The 15,228-nt window shown below is 45.6% G+C and overlaps 1 protein-coding gene across 3 annotated transcripts; it reads right to left on the minus strand.

Moving 5' to 3' along the window:
* Positions 1-331: 331 nt before the first annotated feature.
* On the minus strand, positions 332-14,967 carry LOC309516967 (epididymal sperm-binding protein 1-like). 3 transcript variants are annotated; one of them, XM_082195930.1, is made up of 10 exons: positions 14,834-14,967; positions 11,516-11,677; positions 9,810-9,956; positions 7,966-8,130; positions 6,250-6,414; positions 5,242-5,388; positions 3,983-4,186; positions 3,536-3,691; positions 3,267-3,328; positions 332-1,397 (listed from the first exon to the last, which is right to left on the minus strand). In XM_082195930.1, the coding sequence occupies exons 2-9, from the start codon at positions 11,580-11,582 to the stop codon at positions 3,297-3,299; spliced, it is 1,083 nt and encodes a 360-aa protein (XP_082052056.1). In that variant the 5' UTR covers positions 11,583-11,677; positions 14,834-14,967; the 3' UTR covers positions 332-1,397; positions 3,267-3,296. The 3 variants fall into 3 exon arrangements, with proteins under 3 accessions (XP_082052056.1, XP_082052058.1, XP_082052057.1); XM_082195932.1 differs by lacking the exon at positions 14,834-14,967 and adding an exon at positions 13,846-13,863; XM_082195931.1 differs by lacking the exon at positions 14,834-14,967 and adding an exon at positions 13,817-13,861.
* Positions 14,968-15,228: the final 261 nt, after the last annotated feature.

Consider the following 15,228-nt stretch of genomic DNA (forward strand, 5'->3'; position numbering starts at 1 on the left):
ACAGAGGAACAGACATTGTGAGCAAGCACACTGGAGCTGAAGAGGGTAGACTGGAAGTCTGCAGGCATATTGTGGGAACTAAAGTGGGACTAGATCAGGAGTAGCCTGTTGTTGTTGTTGTTGTTGTTGTTGACAACAACTCCAATTTTCCCTGACCATCAAGCACACTGGCTCTAGCTGATGAGAATTGTAGACCAACAATATCTGGATGGCACCATGTTGGGTACCCATAGAAAAACAGTGACAGGAATGAAGCTCCCGGTGTCAGAGTTTTTCCACTTCATTCATAGCTTCTCTGTCTTGGTGGTTCACAGTTTACAAAGCTACTCTATTGTGAATTTGTAAGGATAGACTTTATTAAGTATTCAGGTGAAATAAACTACTTAGTGTTACAGGAGGACACATTTACAACAACCCGGGTCAATCATCCACCCACAATCATCTGAAAGTTGCACATTTCTTGTGTACATCTGTAACATCATCTTGTCATCAAAGTGTAAACTATGCAATGGTACACAGAGGTCAATTATATAGGTGCCCAGAACAGAGCAGCCTCATCAGTTCTTGATAATAGTGTTCATTTCATGCTAGCTAGATTACACAGTACACCCTCCCTTTATATAGCAAAATTTAAATATTTCAGATTTGATCCCAAATGAACCCTTTTCCTTCAAACAGTTTATTCCAATTAGCAGAGGCTAGAGAATAGCAGCTATAGGGGAGGAGATGCTGTAGGCAGTACTCCCTTCTTTTTTCTCCCTTGTCTATTCACACCACTTCAGCTTATAACATTTCACCAAGCCTACCCTATTTACACTCTTCTGCCCAACCATAATAATCTGTAGATGATTAATGATAACCCAGATGCGAGCCCATATGTTCATTGTTAAGGGAGTGAAATCATGGCCGTACAGAAAATGCACAATTATATTACTGCTTGATTTTAATTACTAATTTTAATTAATATGCTTTTATATGACTTAGTGCTACCATGTGTATAATCCAAAAGACTACAGCTGTCAGACAAGACAAGAATAGATTTTGTTTTTCAGCAACTGAGCACAGAGCTGCTCATCATGTGAGTAAAGGACGGAGGAGGAGTTTGTGTATCAGTTAGGAAATCTAGGATGAAAGTGACGACAGTGTTAGATATGCTGGTGGTGCTTCTGGACTGCTGTTCATTGGTGATGAGGGCAAAACATCTTCAGAGACTGGGTCCCTAGCAGAATCCTAGGCCAGGAATGAAGAGCAGCTGCAGTATGTAAGAGACTTTATCCATAGTTGTAGCATAGGTGGAAACAGAATAGGCCCAGATGAAAACTAGCCACTTTCCACTAGTGAAACAGTGTAGTGGGAATCACAGATGTCCAAGATATTGGTTGATTGGTTTTGGTAATCTGGTGGGAAAAGATACATGCTGGTTAGTTACCAACAACACCTAAAGTCAGAGCCAATAGGCATGTAGCAAGTCCAATAAAGCTAGAAGGCAAAGGGTTCATGAGCTGATTTCATGAATACTCCAAAGAGCAGCATTCTCAGGCATAAGGAGCCCTGGGGCATGTCGTTTCCAGAGTACGCAGTGTGTGCATTAAGTATTCGGGCAACGTAGGAAACTGCATTTCACAGAATTATTGGTGCCTGGGGTTTTGCTACTTTAGCCTTGAAGGAGCCAAGGAGAAAAGGTCTTACAGAAAGGTTTCCAGAACTGTCACTTGGTAACCAGAAAATGAAGAGGGTGCAAGTCAGTGTGTCTTGATGCCATGGGGAGGCTGGATGTAGAGGAGTGGTGGGAGGCACTAGCTGGGGAACCCCCAAGGGAAGAAGGTTTGGAGCCAGGGGAGTGGTGGTGGGATGACGATGAGTGGTCAGAGGGAGAAAAGGGAGAAGAATGGGAGGAGGAGATGTTGGAAGCTGAAGAGGTGACAGGATTTATTGAGCAGAAAGAGTCTGTAGCAGTCAGCAGGCCAGAAGCAGAAGCTAGAGAGGAGCAGGTCAAAGAGGCAGAGATCAGGCAGGCTGCTTAAGAAGCCAAAGGGTCTCCCCTTCCTGCTGTGACCAGCTCTCCTTCCCCCTGGTCTCCCAGGGCAAAGGAGACACACACACACCAAGAAAGTCTTAAACTGCTTGGGAAGGATCTGGGGGGGCGGGGAGGATTAGACAACTGTGGGAAGACGGGGACCTTCAGTTCTCACAACTGCCTCATTGGGGCAAGATCTACCAGGAAGAGTGGATGTGCTCACTAGACCTGGCCTCCTGAGCTGTTTGTTTCTTGGAATAAAGAGTTAAGTTCACTGATGCTGTGTATGTTTATTACTGACCTGCTCCTGGCACTTGCCCCTGGCACTTGATGAGAGAGGCATTCTGACTCTTTTGTGTGCTTATTTATGTGATTGGAAGCATGGCCAGGTCCAAATTTCAAAATTAGGAAAATAAACGAAGTTGTTATCTAAATGTGGCTTGGGGAGGTAGGAATCACCTTGACTTGCTAAGCCTAATTCTAAGTGAAGGGAAAGGAAGTTTGCTCATCACAAGTTTTCCCCCAAATTAACTCTTGATCATTCATTGTCTACTGAAGTGTTAAGCAGTATTGCATGTTAAAAGAGACAGGGCCCAAAGCAAGGGTGGAGAACCTCAGAACACTCTCTATTTACCGTGTTTTTTGCTCTATATTCTCACTTTTTCCCTCCTAAAAAGTAAGGGGAAATGTGTGTGTGTCTTATGGAGCGAATGCAGGCTGCGCAGCTATCCCAGAAGCCAGAACAGCAAGAGGGATTGCTGCTTTCACTGTGCAGCAATCCCTCTTGCTGTTCTGGCTTCTGAGATTCAGAAATTTTTTTTTCTTGTTTTCCTCCTCCAAAAACTAGGTGGATCTTGTGGTCTGGGGTGTCTTATACAGCGAAAAATACGGTAGCTCTCAGGACTCTCTCCAGGCCTCACACTCTTTGTGAGACACAGCCCTCACCAGCCCTGCTTCGCACCTTCCTTGGATGTTTTTGCTGGGCTCCAGTGTATCATCAGACTCTGATAATGCTTCTTGGTTGATGGGAAGGAGGATAGAGAAGGGTGTGAGAGCGTGAAGGAGCCAGCCTACTGTACAGAGGTAAAATTTGCATTTATTGCTGAACTCACAGCTGCTCCTGGCCCCGCCCACCACTGTCATGTGGTCTATGGAATGTTGCCCAGAAGGGAATGTGTCCCTCAAGCTGAAAAATGTTCCCAGATTGAGAGACAAATAAAAATGACATGGAAACATGAAACACATTTACCTTACTGATAGTTGACGGTCTCGCTTGTCTTTATGGCTGATTATCTTCTTGTTTTTTCAAATCTGTTGAACATAAGGTAAAGTTTTGTTGGGGGGGGGATTTAAGCTGTAAAAGGAAACCAGGACTTCAGGGGAACCTAAATATAGATACAAAACTGCACAGAATGGAAAACTGAAAGCTTTCTAATCTGTGACGCTTCCACTGTTGCTCTTGCTGCCCATGCCCACTATAAAGTACTTTATGAAGCACCAAGAAGGATTCGTTCCTACCTGAAGGTTCGCAGTATTTCCACTGGCGATCTATATTATAGTTGCTGGTGAGAGAGCACCAGTACTTCCAGTTTACTGTCCCAACTGATGTACAGCTTGTGTAAGACTTGCCATTGTAGGTGAAAGGAAAGACACAGCTCTTCGTAGATTCTCCATCTTGTCCCGTGAGCGTTGGGAGTGGAATGTGAGAGAAAATCATGAGATGAGCACCTCTAGCAAAGGAATAAGGAGGCTAGGAAGCTATCTTAATAATACTTCTGATTATTTAGAAGTTATTTGCTCCCAAATAACTGTGCATTGAATTGCAGCCTACAGCATATTACTTCAACACATTAGGATCAAAATCTGCTTGGTGGCATGGGCTTCCAAGTAAACATGCATAAGATCAGGCTGCATGTCTGAAACCAACTTTCTCCTACACCCCCACCTGGGCAGCTTTCTGCTAACCTGGTAATAAAACTTCTCCACTTCTCAAATTTGTGTCAGCACAGAAGCTCCATAGCTTTTGCTCATCGTAGTTTGGAGTAGTGGAACACCAGTATCCCCCATTCTTCTCGCCGTTGTCATCCTCATTGGTGCAGGCATCAAATGTCTGGTTGTTGAAGGTGAAAGGGAACCAGCAGGGCTGGCCATTGGAGTTCCCTCCATACTCTGCAGACAGGGGGGACACAAAAAATAACATGCCGTAGAGTTTTGTCGTGTTGTCAAAGAGAACTGTATGAAGGATATGGGCAATGCCTCTGCATTCAAGGACTAGATAAAGACAGACACTTAATGAATTAGGCCAGGGCCCACCTCCTCCAACACCCTGTTTTCACAGTGGCCAGCAAGATGCCTATGGGAAGCCCATACAGGAACCTCCCCACTTCCGATTCACAACAGCTACTAAACACAGGCATTGGAGGTGGAACACTGCCATTGTAGCTGGTAGTCTCTGGGAGCCTTAGTCTCCATAATTTGTCTAACCCCCTTTTTAAAGCCAGCCACGTTGGTGGTCATCGCTACATTTTGTGGGATTGCAATTATATCCAATTAAAACTCAGTTAAAATCCTGTGATCTGCAGAGTCACCATCCAGGAAGGCCACCTTAGGAAGACACCATACAAGGAGCAGATTAATGCCCATATGGCTCTGGGCAACTGGAAATAACAGAACATGTATTTTTTCACTGCCAATACTATACAGATATACAAACTAGGTTCACGTTGTCCAGGCATAGGCAAACTTGGCCCTCCAGATGTTTTGGAACTACAACTCCCATCATCCCTAGCTAACAGGACCAGTGGTCAGGATGATGGGAATTGTAGTCCCAAAATAGCTGGAGGGCCGTGTTTGCCTATGCCTGATCTTGCCTATACTACATAAATTCCCAGGTCGTACAGAACCTTATACCTCCCTGCTACTTCAAGATGAAAACCCAGATGTTACATACTCAGTTGCTAGATTCTGCACTGCCATGATGAATATTCATCAAAGGGTGGTTTGCACCACAAACTAGGCCCAAAATGAGCGCTCACAACTTACACTGTGGGCGCCCTTTGCAGGATCCTGGGGACCTACCGGCTGCTTGGGCTGGCCTGCCTCTCAGTGCTATTCTTTGGAGGTTCCCGCCAAACCTCAATCATTTAGCACTGCTGGAGGTGGGGCCAGTCGCATAAATAGGAGGCGAAGCCGGCAGCAGCCAGGCAGCCAGCTCAGGACTCTACCTTGGAGGGAACATCCTTTCCAACTGCTGTCTTTGTCATAGTCTGGAGTTGTGGCACACCACAGCTGCCCATCAAAACTTCCTTCTTTGGTGCACGAGGAGTATGACTTGTTTCTATACTTGAAGGGAAAGACGCAGGAGGCAGGTTCTGAAGAGAAACAGAGTGGAGAGGTGAGTCATTAACTGAAGCAACATAAAGAGGGGATTGGTGTGATATTCATATTCCATTGCATTTTGTGTGCATGCTAGCCAGCTGTAAGGGGAATTAGCCAAATTCTGCAGATAGATAGATAGATAGATAGATAGATAGATAGATAGATAGATATAGATGAAATGGATTGAATCCAGGTTATGTCAGTTGTGCTCGGGTACCACTGAAATCCACTTAAGTCACGGATTTGTCTCATTGATTGCAGTAGGATTTTATTATAAAATGACACCTTAGATATAATGTGCATTCAGGTGTGGGAATTATTGTATTCGTTTTCCTGTTTACAATGTTGGCACTTCTGTCCCTTTCCCAACATTCCTTGTACACTGCATTACCTGTGGAGTTATGGAACGGTGTCTTCCTGAGGGATAGTACTGCATGTTGCACTAGATTTCGTTCACATTGTGTCCCACAACAGTGTGTGCCATCAGACGGGTCATCATCCCTTAATCCTCATGTGTGCTTCTTTTCTCCCAAGGCCAGGAAAGAATTGGTTTCAGAAATACAGCCCCATGTGTGGCGGTAGTGTGTTACATAAAAACCATGGGGGAAATTATAGCACATAACTCCCATGATTTTCCAGTTTAATTGGGTTGAATAAAGTACTTCCTGAATGCAGCCAATATTGTGAGGACCAACCCTACTTTTAACCTGGCCTGGGACTTCATAGTGAAGGACTGGTATGCAATAATAATAATAATGGCCAGGTGTTCAGCCCTTATTTGGGAACAGGAAGAGAAACATTTCTGGTCTGTCACCCGGAACAGCCTTTCCCACATACTTCCCTATTTTGCTTACTTGAGGGTTCACAATATGCCCACGTCGGATTTTCATCGTAGTTGGTGACAAGAGAGCACCAGAGCTTCCCATCGAATCTCCCATCTGTTGTGCAAGCTTTGTACCACTTGCCTTGGAAGACGAAAGGGAACATGCAGGGCCCTGTAGCTAAATTTGCATCTAGTCCTGGAAGAAGTGGAGAAGAGAGAGAAGGAGGGGCTTCCTTAATAACCCACAATGCTTCTTTGTCCTGCTCAATGCGCTCAGCAATCAGATTCCTATGCCTGATTAAATCATGGAACAACTACCCACATCACCATCCATCTAAAGTTTTAAAAATGCTATCCTATGCACAGTGCTATTTTTCTAGAAGAAGAGGTGCCAGAACTCACCATGTAAGTCTCCCATGTTCTCTTATAATGGCAATGGTGCCCACCTGAGAGGTGCCAGAACTGAGTTCCACCACGTTCCGGCTGAAAAGAAGCCCTGTCTATGCATATCTGCTCAGAGGTAAGTCCCTTTTAGGTCAATCAGACTATAAAACGAGGCTGGGGAACTTCAGGGCTGGGGACTGAATGCAGGCCTTTCCCCAGGTCATACTCCCTCCCTAGTGTCACTGCTCACCAGCCCTGCTTTGACCCCTCCTTGAGTGTTTTGGGATAGCTAGAATGTGTCCTTGAACTCTGATAATGCTTCTTGCATGACTGAATGAAGGACAGAGAGGGCTGTGTAAGTGTAAGGTAATATGGACATTCTTTGCTGTGCTCACTTTTCCTTCTGACTCCTCTCATCACTACCATGTGGCCCTGGGAACGTTACCTAGAAGGGAATGTGGCCCTCAGATGGAGGTGGAATCCTCAACTCTGGTACAGCAGAAGGAGAGAAAGAATTGCAGGGACTCTGCACCGGGGTGTAGCTATTGGCTCCATCACCCCCCGCCATCGCATCCGCCGCCTGGAGTGCGACTGGCGCAGGACTGATCCACCCTGCAGGGGGGATGTGAGTGCCGCTGCATTGATGCACCGGGGGGGTTCGTCACACACACCCCAGGGATGGCATCTGGGGCAAACTGCCCCCACCCTGCAATGCCACTGCTCCACACTGATAATCTGACTATTGACTGTTGCAAGCCACTCTGAAAGCTTTTACCACACACCCCTCTTCAATCAAGCCTGGGGTAAAACATGTTTTAAGTCAATAAAGAAAAATATTCCCAAAACAGTGTGTATAGGATTGCCACTCATGTTCCATTGATTCCAACGGGAGAAAATTAAACATATGCCTAACCCTCCAACATTTATCCAATGAAAATAGGGACACCCTAAGGAAAAGCGGGGCATTCCAGGAGCAGATCAAATAAAAAACCAGAATGGCTTCTGTAAATCTAGAACTTTCCCTGGAAAATAGTGACACTTGGAGGGTCTGTAATCCACCCACTAAAATAAATGGAAAAACTGCTTAATTTTGGGTGGCTCTGACACCCTTAATTTCACACTTCCACTTTGTAATGTGACTGCCTGGCCAATGCTGATGCTGATGTCAAAGTGAAAGCAAAGCACTGGAAAGGAGAGTTTACAAAGAGCATTTGCAGAGAATGGAATTGACAAGGGAATATTCTCAGTAATGTGTACCCCCAAAAAATCATTCATTGTGCTTAATCTACAACCAGCCATCTTCCAAGCCCTGTGACGCAACCCAACCCTGGCTTCTAATCCAACAGGCCCCCAGTTTACATACTGGTATCAGCACAGAAGCTCCACTTCTTGTTCTTATCATAGCTTCCTGTTGTAGCACACCAGTAGCGCCCTTTTATTTCGAACTTGTTAGTGCAGGTGTAGTAAGTATGGCCTTTGTAGCTGAAGGGGAAAACACATTCTGCTCCATTCGAGTTGCCTCCATATTCTAGGCAAAAGACAAAAGCAGAGTTTGTGCATGTTTATGCCAATAAATCATTAGTAACAGTTTTCTTGCTTCTTTCTTATATTATCCTTTTTTTAAAAAAAAATAGTCACACCCTTTCGCAGGGGCAGGGAACTGGATGCAGCCAACAGCCAGATTCTTACCTGCCCCAAACACCGTGGGCTATTTTGACAGGTAGGCAAGACAAATCAAACCAGGCAGACAAAGGCTTCAGGGTCTGTATATGCTGCTGATCAACTGCCCACCACCAAACCCCATTTCCTTTGCCTGCTGGGATTGAAATCCAACCACTCAGGCAAAGACACATAGTGCCTATATAGACACTGCCTCTGGGGGTTGTCACAGATACGTATCATTAACGAGAATTAAACCTATTTACTTCCTGAATGGGGAGGTCAGAGTATAAATGTGTCATTGCCCATTTACTGGGGGAGGCACATTTGAGTAGAGTGACTGAGAGCAGAAAAGCAGTGATAGAGTATGTTGACCCCATCTCCATATTGCCTAGACACACACACACGTTCAAACATGTTTGCGTGGGCCGATATGCAGTATCAACACTGCAAGAGGGGAAAACAGCTAATGGTGAGCAATTTGGAGTAGGAAGATGGTTAATCACTCCCTGCAAAGCTGCTCTTCTTAACAATAGGATGAGATTGAGACTGTAATGAACTTTGTTAATCTTTTTGGTCACCTCCAGAGCAAAATATCTTGCAGGAGGGATTCATGTCCACATCAGGAATTCAGGTTTGCATAGTTGAAGTAGCTTAAAGCCACTTTAAAATACATACATATACATACATACATACATACATACATACATACATACATACTTTTACAAGTAGTAAAGTGGCAGAGAAATGCCCTAAACAGTCTGGGATAAACAAATGTCTAATGGTAAGACATATACAGTGGTACCTCGGGTTAAGTACTTAATTCGTTTCGGAGGTCCGTACTTACCCTGAAACTGTTCTTAACCTGAAGCACCACTTTAGCTAATGGGGCATCCTGCTGCTGCCGCACTGCTGCCATGCGATTTCTGTTCTCATTCTGAAGCAAAGTTCTTAACCTGAAGCACTATTTCTGGGTTAGCAGAGTCTGTAACCTGAAGCGTATGTAACCTGAAGCGTATGTAACCCGAGGTACCACTGTAAATGTTGTGCAAGCAAATCAGCATGAATGCTTGCTGTTGTATAACCTCCCCACAAACAGATCAGAACAAATGTTCCATCAGAGGAATATTTGCAAGAGGGCAAATGGGCAACTGCCCAAAGGAGCTAATTTGAAGAGGGGGCAATGAGCATTACTGGGCATTGTGAGGATTAGAACTCCCTTTAGGATGGTGCAAGAGGACTTTTTGCAAGCTCAGAAAATGGAATAACATCTTTATGAGGAGGAGGGAAAGGTGGTGGTAGAGTAAGGGGAATCCCTGTCCCACTGGCCTGCTGGTGATGCTTGCTAGCCATAGGATTGCCACCCCCATTGGATTCCACTGCCTGAGGTTGCTGCTTCCGTCTACCTCATGAGCAGGCCAGCCCTGCTAGGACCTTTTTGGATCGATTTCAACTCATAGAACACTTCAGTGTGTAAATAAACATAGTCTGCAGGACGACATATTAACACGCAAAGGAATGTTACCAGAAGGACTGTATGCCTCTCACCTCTAAGAGCACATGGCTTCCATCTACGATCCTTGTCATGGTTTTCAGTTGTGGCACACCACAGCTGTTGGTCAGGGTTGCCATCAGTGGTGCACGAAGAGTAGTATCTGCCATTGAAAAGGAAGGGGAGAACACAGCCTGGAGGGGCTGGAAGGGAGACAAAGGAAAAGGAAAAATAAGGAAAGTTGCACCACACTCAGCAGAAACTGTGTGAAAAGAAAAATACAGAAGAGATGGCCATCTATCATGGATGTTCCTTGGGTGTCCAGGAGCTAGGTTTGAGTCAGTTTGCATTTAAAGGCAAATCTACCAAATTCGCACTTTTCAAAACAATGTGCCTTCAAAATTCTCACGTCTCCAAATTTTGCAGTGCAATTCTCTAGCTGAATAATGTGTACAAAAATGCATGGTGCACTATGGACCCTTTTAGGGCCTGGCATGCACACTGCAGGGGAGCATTCAACAGCAGCATACTTTACTAATTTGGTTAAACTACTTGTTATATATAACCTTTCTTCCACTTGTGTCTCATACGTTTCATTTGGGTGTGGGAGCAAAAAAAAAGCACCCCAGTGGCAAAAAAAATCAATCAACTTTGCCAGAATTTATTTTGACCCAGGTGCTTCTGTTTTGCTTTGCTTTGGTTTCAGTATTAAAAAATGTCAGTGATGAAATGGCTAAAATCTAGGAACATTGTTTGCTACTGTGCAGGTTTCAATAAATAAGGAGAACCCCCTTTTCTTGGAAGAAGGAAATATCACTTTTATTTAATATGGGGCTCCTTTGTAAAATACTGGGTGGAACATGATAACCTGAGTTACAGAGAGCTTTATTTGATGTAATGGATCAAATTAATATGTGGAATTGGGGGGGGGGGCGGAGACATGGTGTCTTATTTGGATGGCAAATTACTTATTTCCTCAGCATGCCCGATTATGGTAACATTACTAGTTATGTAATTACTGGTAATCTGTCATTTTTCAATATGTCAATTTGTGTGTTTTAATATTCAATGCAAAAATAAAAGATTAACCATTAAAGCTAAAATCAACTGCAAGGGATTTGTTGAAAGTAGGGCTCCATGATATTAAATAAAAGAATTCCTTCCAGTAGCACCTTAGAGACCAACTAAGTTTGTTATTGGTATGAGCTTTCATGTGCATGCACATTTCTTCAGATCTGTAACTAGATCCATTATATTAGGCACTTTTGATGTACACTTTTTGGTGCCAGCTTTTTTTTAAAAAAATGCTTAAGCAAGTCTGCCCATACAGGTAATCCCATTTGATATGATGTAATATAGACCATATTTTTCTGTGTATAAGACTATACATTTTCCTACATTCTTGAAGTTTAAAAGAAGGCATTGTCTTATACAGGGATAGTGCATAGTGCATTTTCTTAATTTTGAGTCCCCAAAAATAGGTGGCTTCTTATACACAGGGGCATGTTATACACGGAAAACTACGGTAATATGTGTTTCATAATGCATATTTTTTAAAACGCTTGGCTTTATGGGGGGAATAGGGTGGCTTATTTTCAGTATTTATTTTATCAATAATATTAATGCATATTTTATGTAAACCACTTAGAGGCTTTCATGATTAAGTGGTATAAATCTCATTAAATAAATAAGAAAGTAAAATGACACACACACCAACCCAGCAGAAAGGGGCCAGAGAATTGACAGGTGGAATGGTTCTTACCTTCAGATGCCATAAGTAGTGGCAGCAGAGCCCAGGTGCATGTGAGGAAAGCTATGACAGGAGCCATCTCTACTCTCAGTCAGGGAATCTGACAGGCGTGAAGAAACCACATCATGCTCATTCTTTATATAGGCCCTGCCCGGCCACATCTTCCTCCCACAACTACAACAGAAGGAGATGTTCAAAACCCTGCTATGTTAAACCTGACCTTTTCAAACAGCATTAGACCGCTCCCATTTTTGCTTCACTTCTGCACGAGCTGATACAGTACAGAACAAAGCTTTTGCTTGGGACTGCCAAATGGCTAAAGGGAAGAAACTTGCCATTGCCTGCTCCTATCTCTTTAACAGAGGCTACACAGACTGAAACTAACAAGTGAAGTTTTCATCCCTGAGAGCTAAACACAATGACCTGGAAATTGCTGCTGATCTAGCCAGCATATCGGTTACATTTCACATACTTAGACCAATGGTGATACATGTCCAACAACATAGTCCTTTAAATAAGTTGGGTGCTTGGAAACTCTGCCAGACCACTGGGGACTGGTAGCCAAGTCTGGGGGGCCACCCAATTCTTGCTGAGGCTGTGGTGCGACCCTAGGTGGCGTTGAAACCAAGTCCCCTGGATCCGCTGCTGTGGGTGGAGCCTCCGCAAGTGGAGTGGTCTGAGTCTGTGGTAAGTCTGGCAGACCCTCTGAAGTGGCTTGGTTCGGCTCCACGGTGGCAGTTTGCGAGAGGTGTAGGTGGAGCCTCGCCATCTGTAAGTGTCTCTTCTGGAGCCACAAGCGCAGTTGGGGGCACCACGGTAGTGTCCAAGTCCCCAACCCTGCGCCTAAGCTGGTCTATGTGCCGGCGCCACAAGCGTCCGTCTTCGAGTGCCACCTGGTACGAGCGAGGTCCAGTGACTCCCACTACTGTGGCTGGCACCCAAGGAATGTCCCCCACATAGTTCCGGGCAAAGACCTGGTTTCCTGGAACAAATGACCGTGGCGCATCGGCACAGCCCGGGGGTTTGGCCATGGCAAAGTCCGGGTGCAGCCGGTAGAGCGGGGACCTGAGGTGGCGGCCCATAAGCAGTTCGACAGGACTCTGCCCTGTGGCCGCAGGAGGGGTGATGTGTTGCACGAACAAGTATTCAGTGACCCGCTCGTGCCAGTCTCCCCGGTCCAGGCGCCCAGTGCCTGTTTTGCCGAGCGCACCATTCTCTCCGCTTGCCCATTGCTGGATGGATGAAATGGTGCCGTTAGGGCATGGCGGATGCCCAGTCCCAAAAGATACCACTCCAAAGTGCCTGACGTGAACTGCGGTCCATTGTCAGAGACAAGGACATCAGGACACCCATGCGTCGCAAAGAGGCCTCGCAGCACCCGGATGACCGCCTCGGTAGTGGTGGAGGGCATCAAGGCCACCTCCAGCCATTTGGAATAGGCGTCCACCACTACCATAAAGGTCCAGCCGTGAAAGGGGCCAGCCAGATCGATGTGCACCCTCGACCAGGGTGTCTTGGGCATCTCCCAGGTGTGTCCCTTAGCTGCCGGTGGTGCAGGCCTCGATTCTTGGCACGCTTGACAGGCGGACACCCAGGCAGTGATGGCATCGTCCATGTTAGGCCACCAGACGTAACACCGAGCCAAGACCTTCATTTTGACGATTCCCGGGTGGCCAACGTGCAGAGCCTCCAGGATACGTTGACGGAGTCTTTGGGGAATCACGATCACGACGCGGTCTCCCCACAGCAGAAAACCGCGATGAGCCGAGAGTTCATGTTGTCTGGTTGCGAACGGTTGGAACTCCGATGCAAAAGGCCCTTGTGGCCACCCCCTCCACACCCAGTTGAGCACACGGCTGATGGTGCAATCCTGGGCAGATGCAGAGGCCACAGTGGCAGCCGATACAGGTGCTGCCGAAAGATCCTCAATCAGGAGGAGCGATGAAGGAGCCGGGTCTTCCACAAACGCTGGAAGAGGGCAATGGCTGAGGGCGTCGGCATGGCCCATCGATTTCCCCGGGCGATGGACAAGCCGGTAGTGGTAGGCAGCCAGGAAAACAGTCCATCGCAGCGTGCGTGGCGAGAGGACCGGTGGAGTTGGATGATCACCTGCGAGGAGGCCCAGGAGCGGCTTGTGGTCAGTGATGAGGTCAAAAGTCCTGCCGTAGAGGTATTCATGGAACCTCTTCACTCTTGCTTTGCCTTCCCTCCCAGTGCTTCCATCCCCACTCAGTTCCCAAGGACCTCTACCACCGTCCAGGCCATGTGACACACACAACTCTGTCCTCTTAACACTTCACAACTGCTCATCACCTCACTCTGCCACCTGCTTCAGGTAATACCATGCGCTGGAGAACTGGTGTCTGACTGGTGCTTGTTTTGTCTGGCCACGGAAATAAACTCTTCAAGTTGCTGTTATCTCTTCATTGCCCTTTCCAAAGCAATCTGCCAAATCTACTGTGAGAGTCCCAAAACAGAGAATTTATTCCTCTGCCCCCCACAAGCTCACTCAAGGTTAATCATGATGGTTGCAAAGAGCAACAGTGTACTATTAAAGTCCTTAATTATTATGAAATAATATGTATATACTGGTCACTTAGTCCAAGGTTTTGTTATTAATTTTCCATTACCATGATTGACATCAATTGAAGCATTCCTCTGGGACAGCCTTTTTGTTGTTATTGTGACAATTGCAGGGGCAAAATGGATTAATCCCTCTTTCCCAACATGCTGTGGTTCTGATTCTAATTTTTTGAAGGGGGAGTGGCTGTGCCTGCTATTTACCATTCAGAAGACAAGCCACAAATCCAAAAATGACACATATAAATGATACATATGTTACTTAGTCCCAAATCTCCTTTAATTCAGTGGGATTTGGGGTGACCTTGAAGCTCATTTGGGCCAGTCCCTATCTCTCAGACTACCTACCTACCTCACAGGGTTGTTGTGAGGATAAAGAAGGGAGAACCAAGTACTCTACCCTGAGATCCTGGGGGGGAAATAGAATATAAATATAACAATACTCACCCCTATCGTTCTGCCCAGACACTGAAATCCAGCTCCGAGGGCCTTCTGGCGGTTCCCTCACTGTGAGAGGTGAGGTTACAGGGAACCAGGCAGAGGGCCTTCTCGGTGGTGGCACCCGCCCTGTGGAATGCCCTCCCATCAGATGTCAAGGAAATAAAACTATCTGACTTTTAGAAGACATCTGAAGGCAGCCCTGTTTAGGGAAGTTTTTAATGTTTGATTCTGTTTTCAATCTGTTGGGAGCTGCCCAGAGTTATTATTATTACTTAAACACATTTCTGAAGCAGCGCCTTTCTTACTCACTTTCCCCCCGATTCTTACACCTCTCAGCAAGTTCACCATGTTTTCCATCTGAATTTTCTAACTGTTCAACTGGCCCCAAGAACCCCACTGTCCAATCAGACCTTGCTGTTACACAAACCAATCACACATTAGAGCAAAGCAACCAATCATATAGAAGTTCCATTGTTTGTCCAACCAATGGGAATGGTGTGTTATACAATCATGCATTAGAACAAAACCACCAATCGTATAGAAGTTTCATTGTTTGTCCAGCCTATGGGAATGGTATGTTTTATTGGGTGCTATATCCAGACCCTAAAGAACACCCAGGGCCATGCAACAACAGCAGCAAGAATATTTATTGCAAAGTATTGGAAGACACAAGACCTACCCACCCTGGAAGAATGGCAGATGAA

Source organism: Podarcis vaucheri (assembly GCF_965113315.1).
Source record: "Podarcis vaucheri genome assembly, chromosome: 13".
Lineage (NCBI taxonomy): Eukaryota > Metazoa > Chordata > Lepidosauria > Squamata > Lacertidae > Podarcis > Podarcis vaucheri.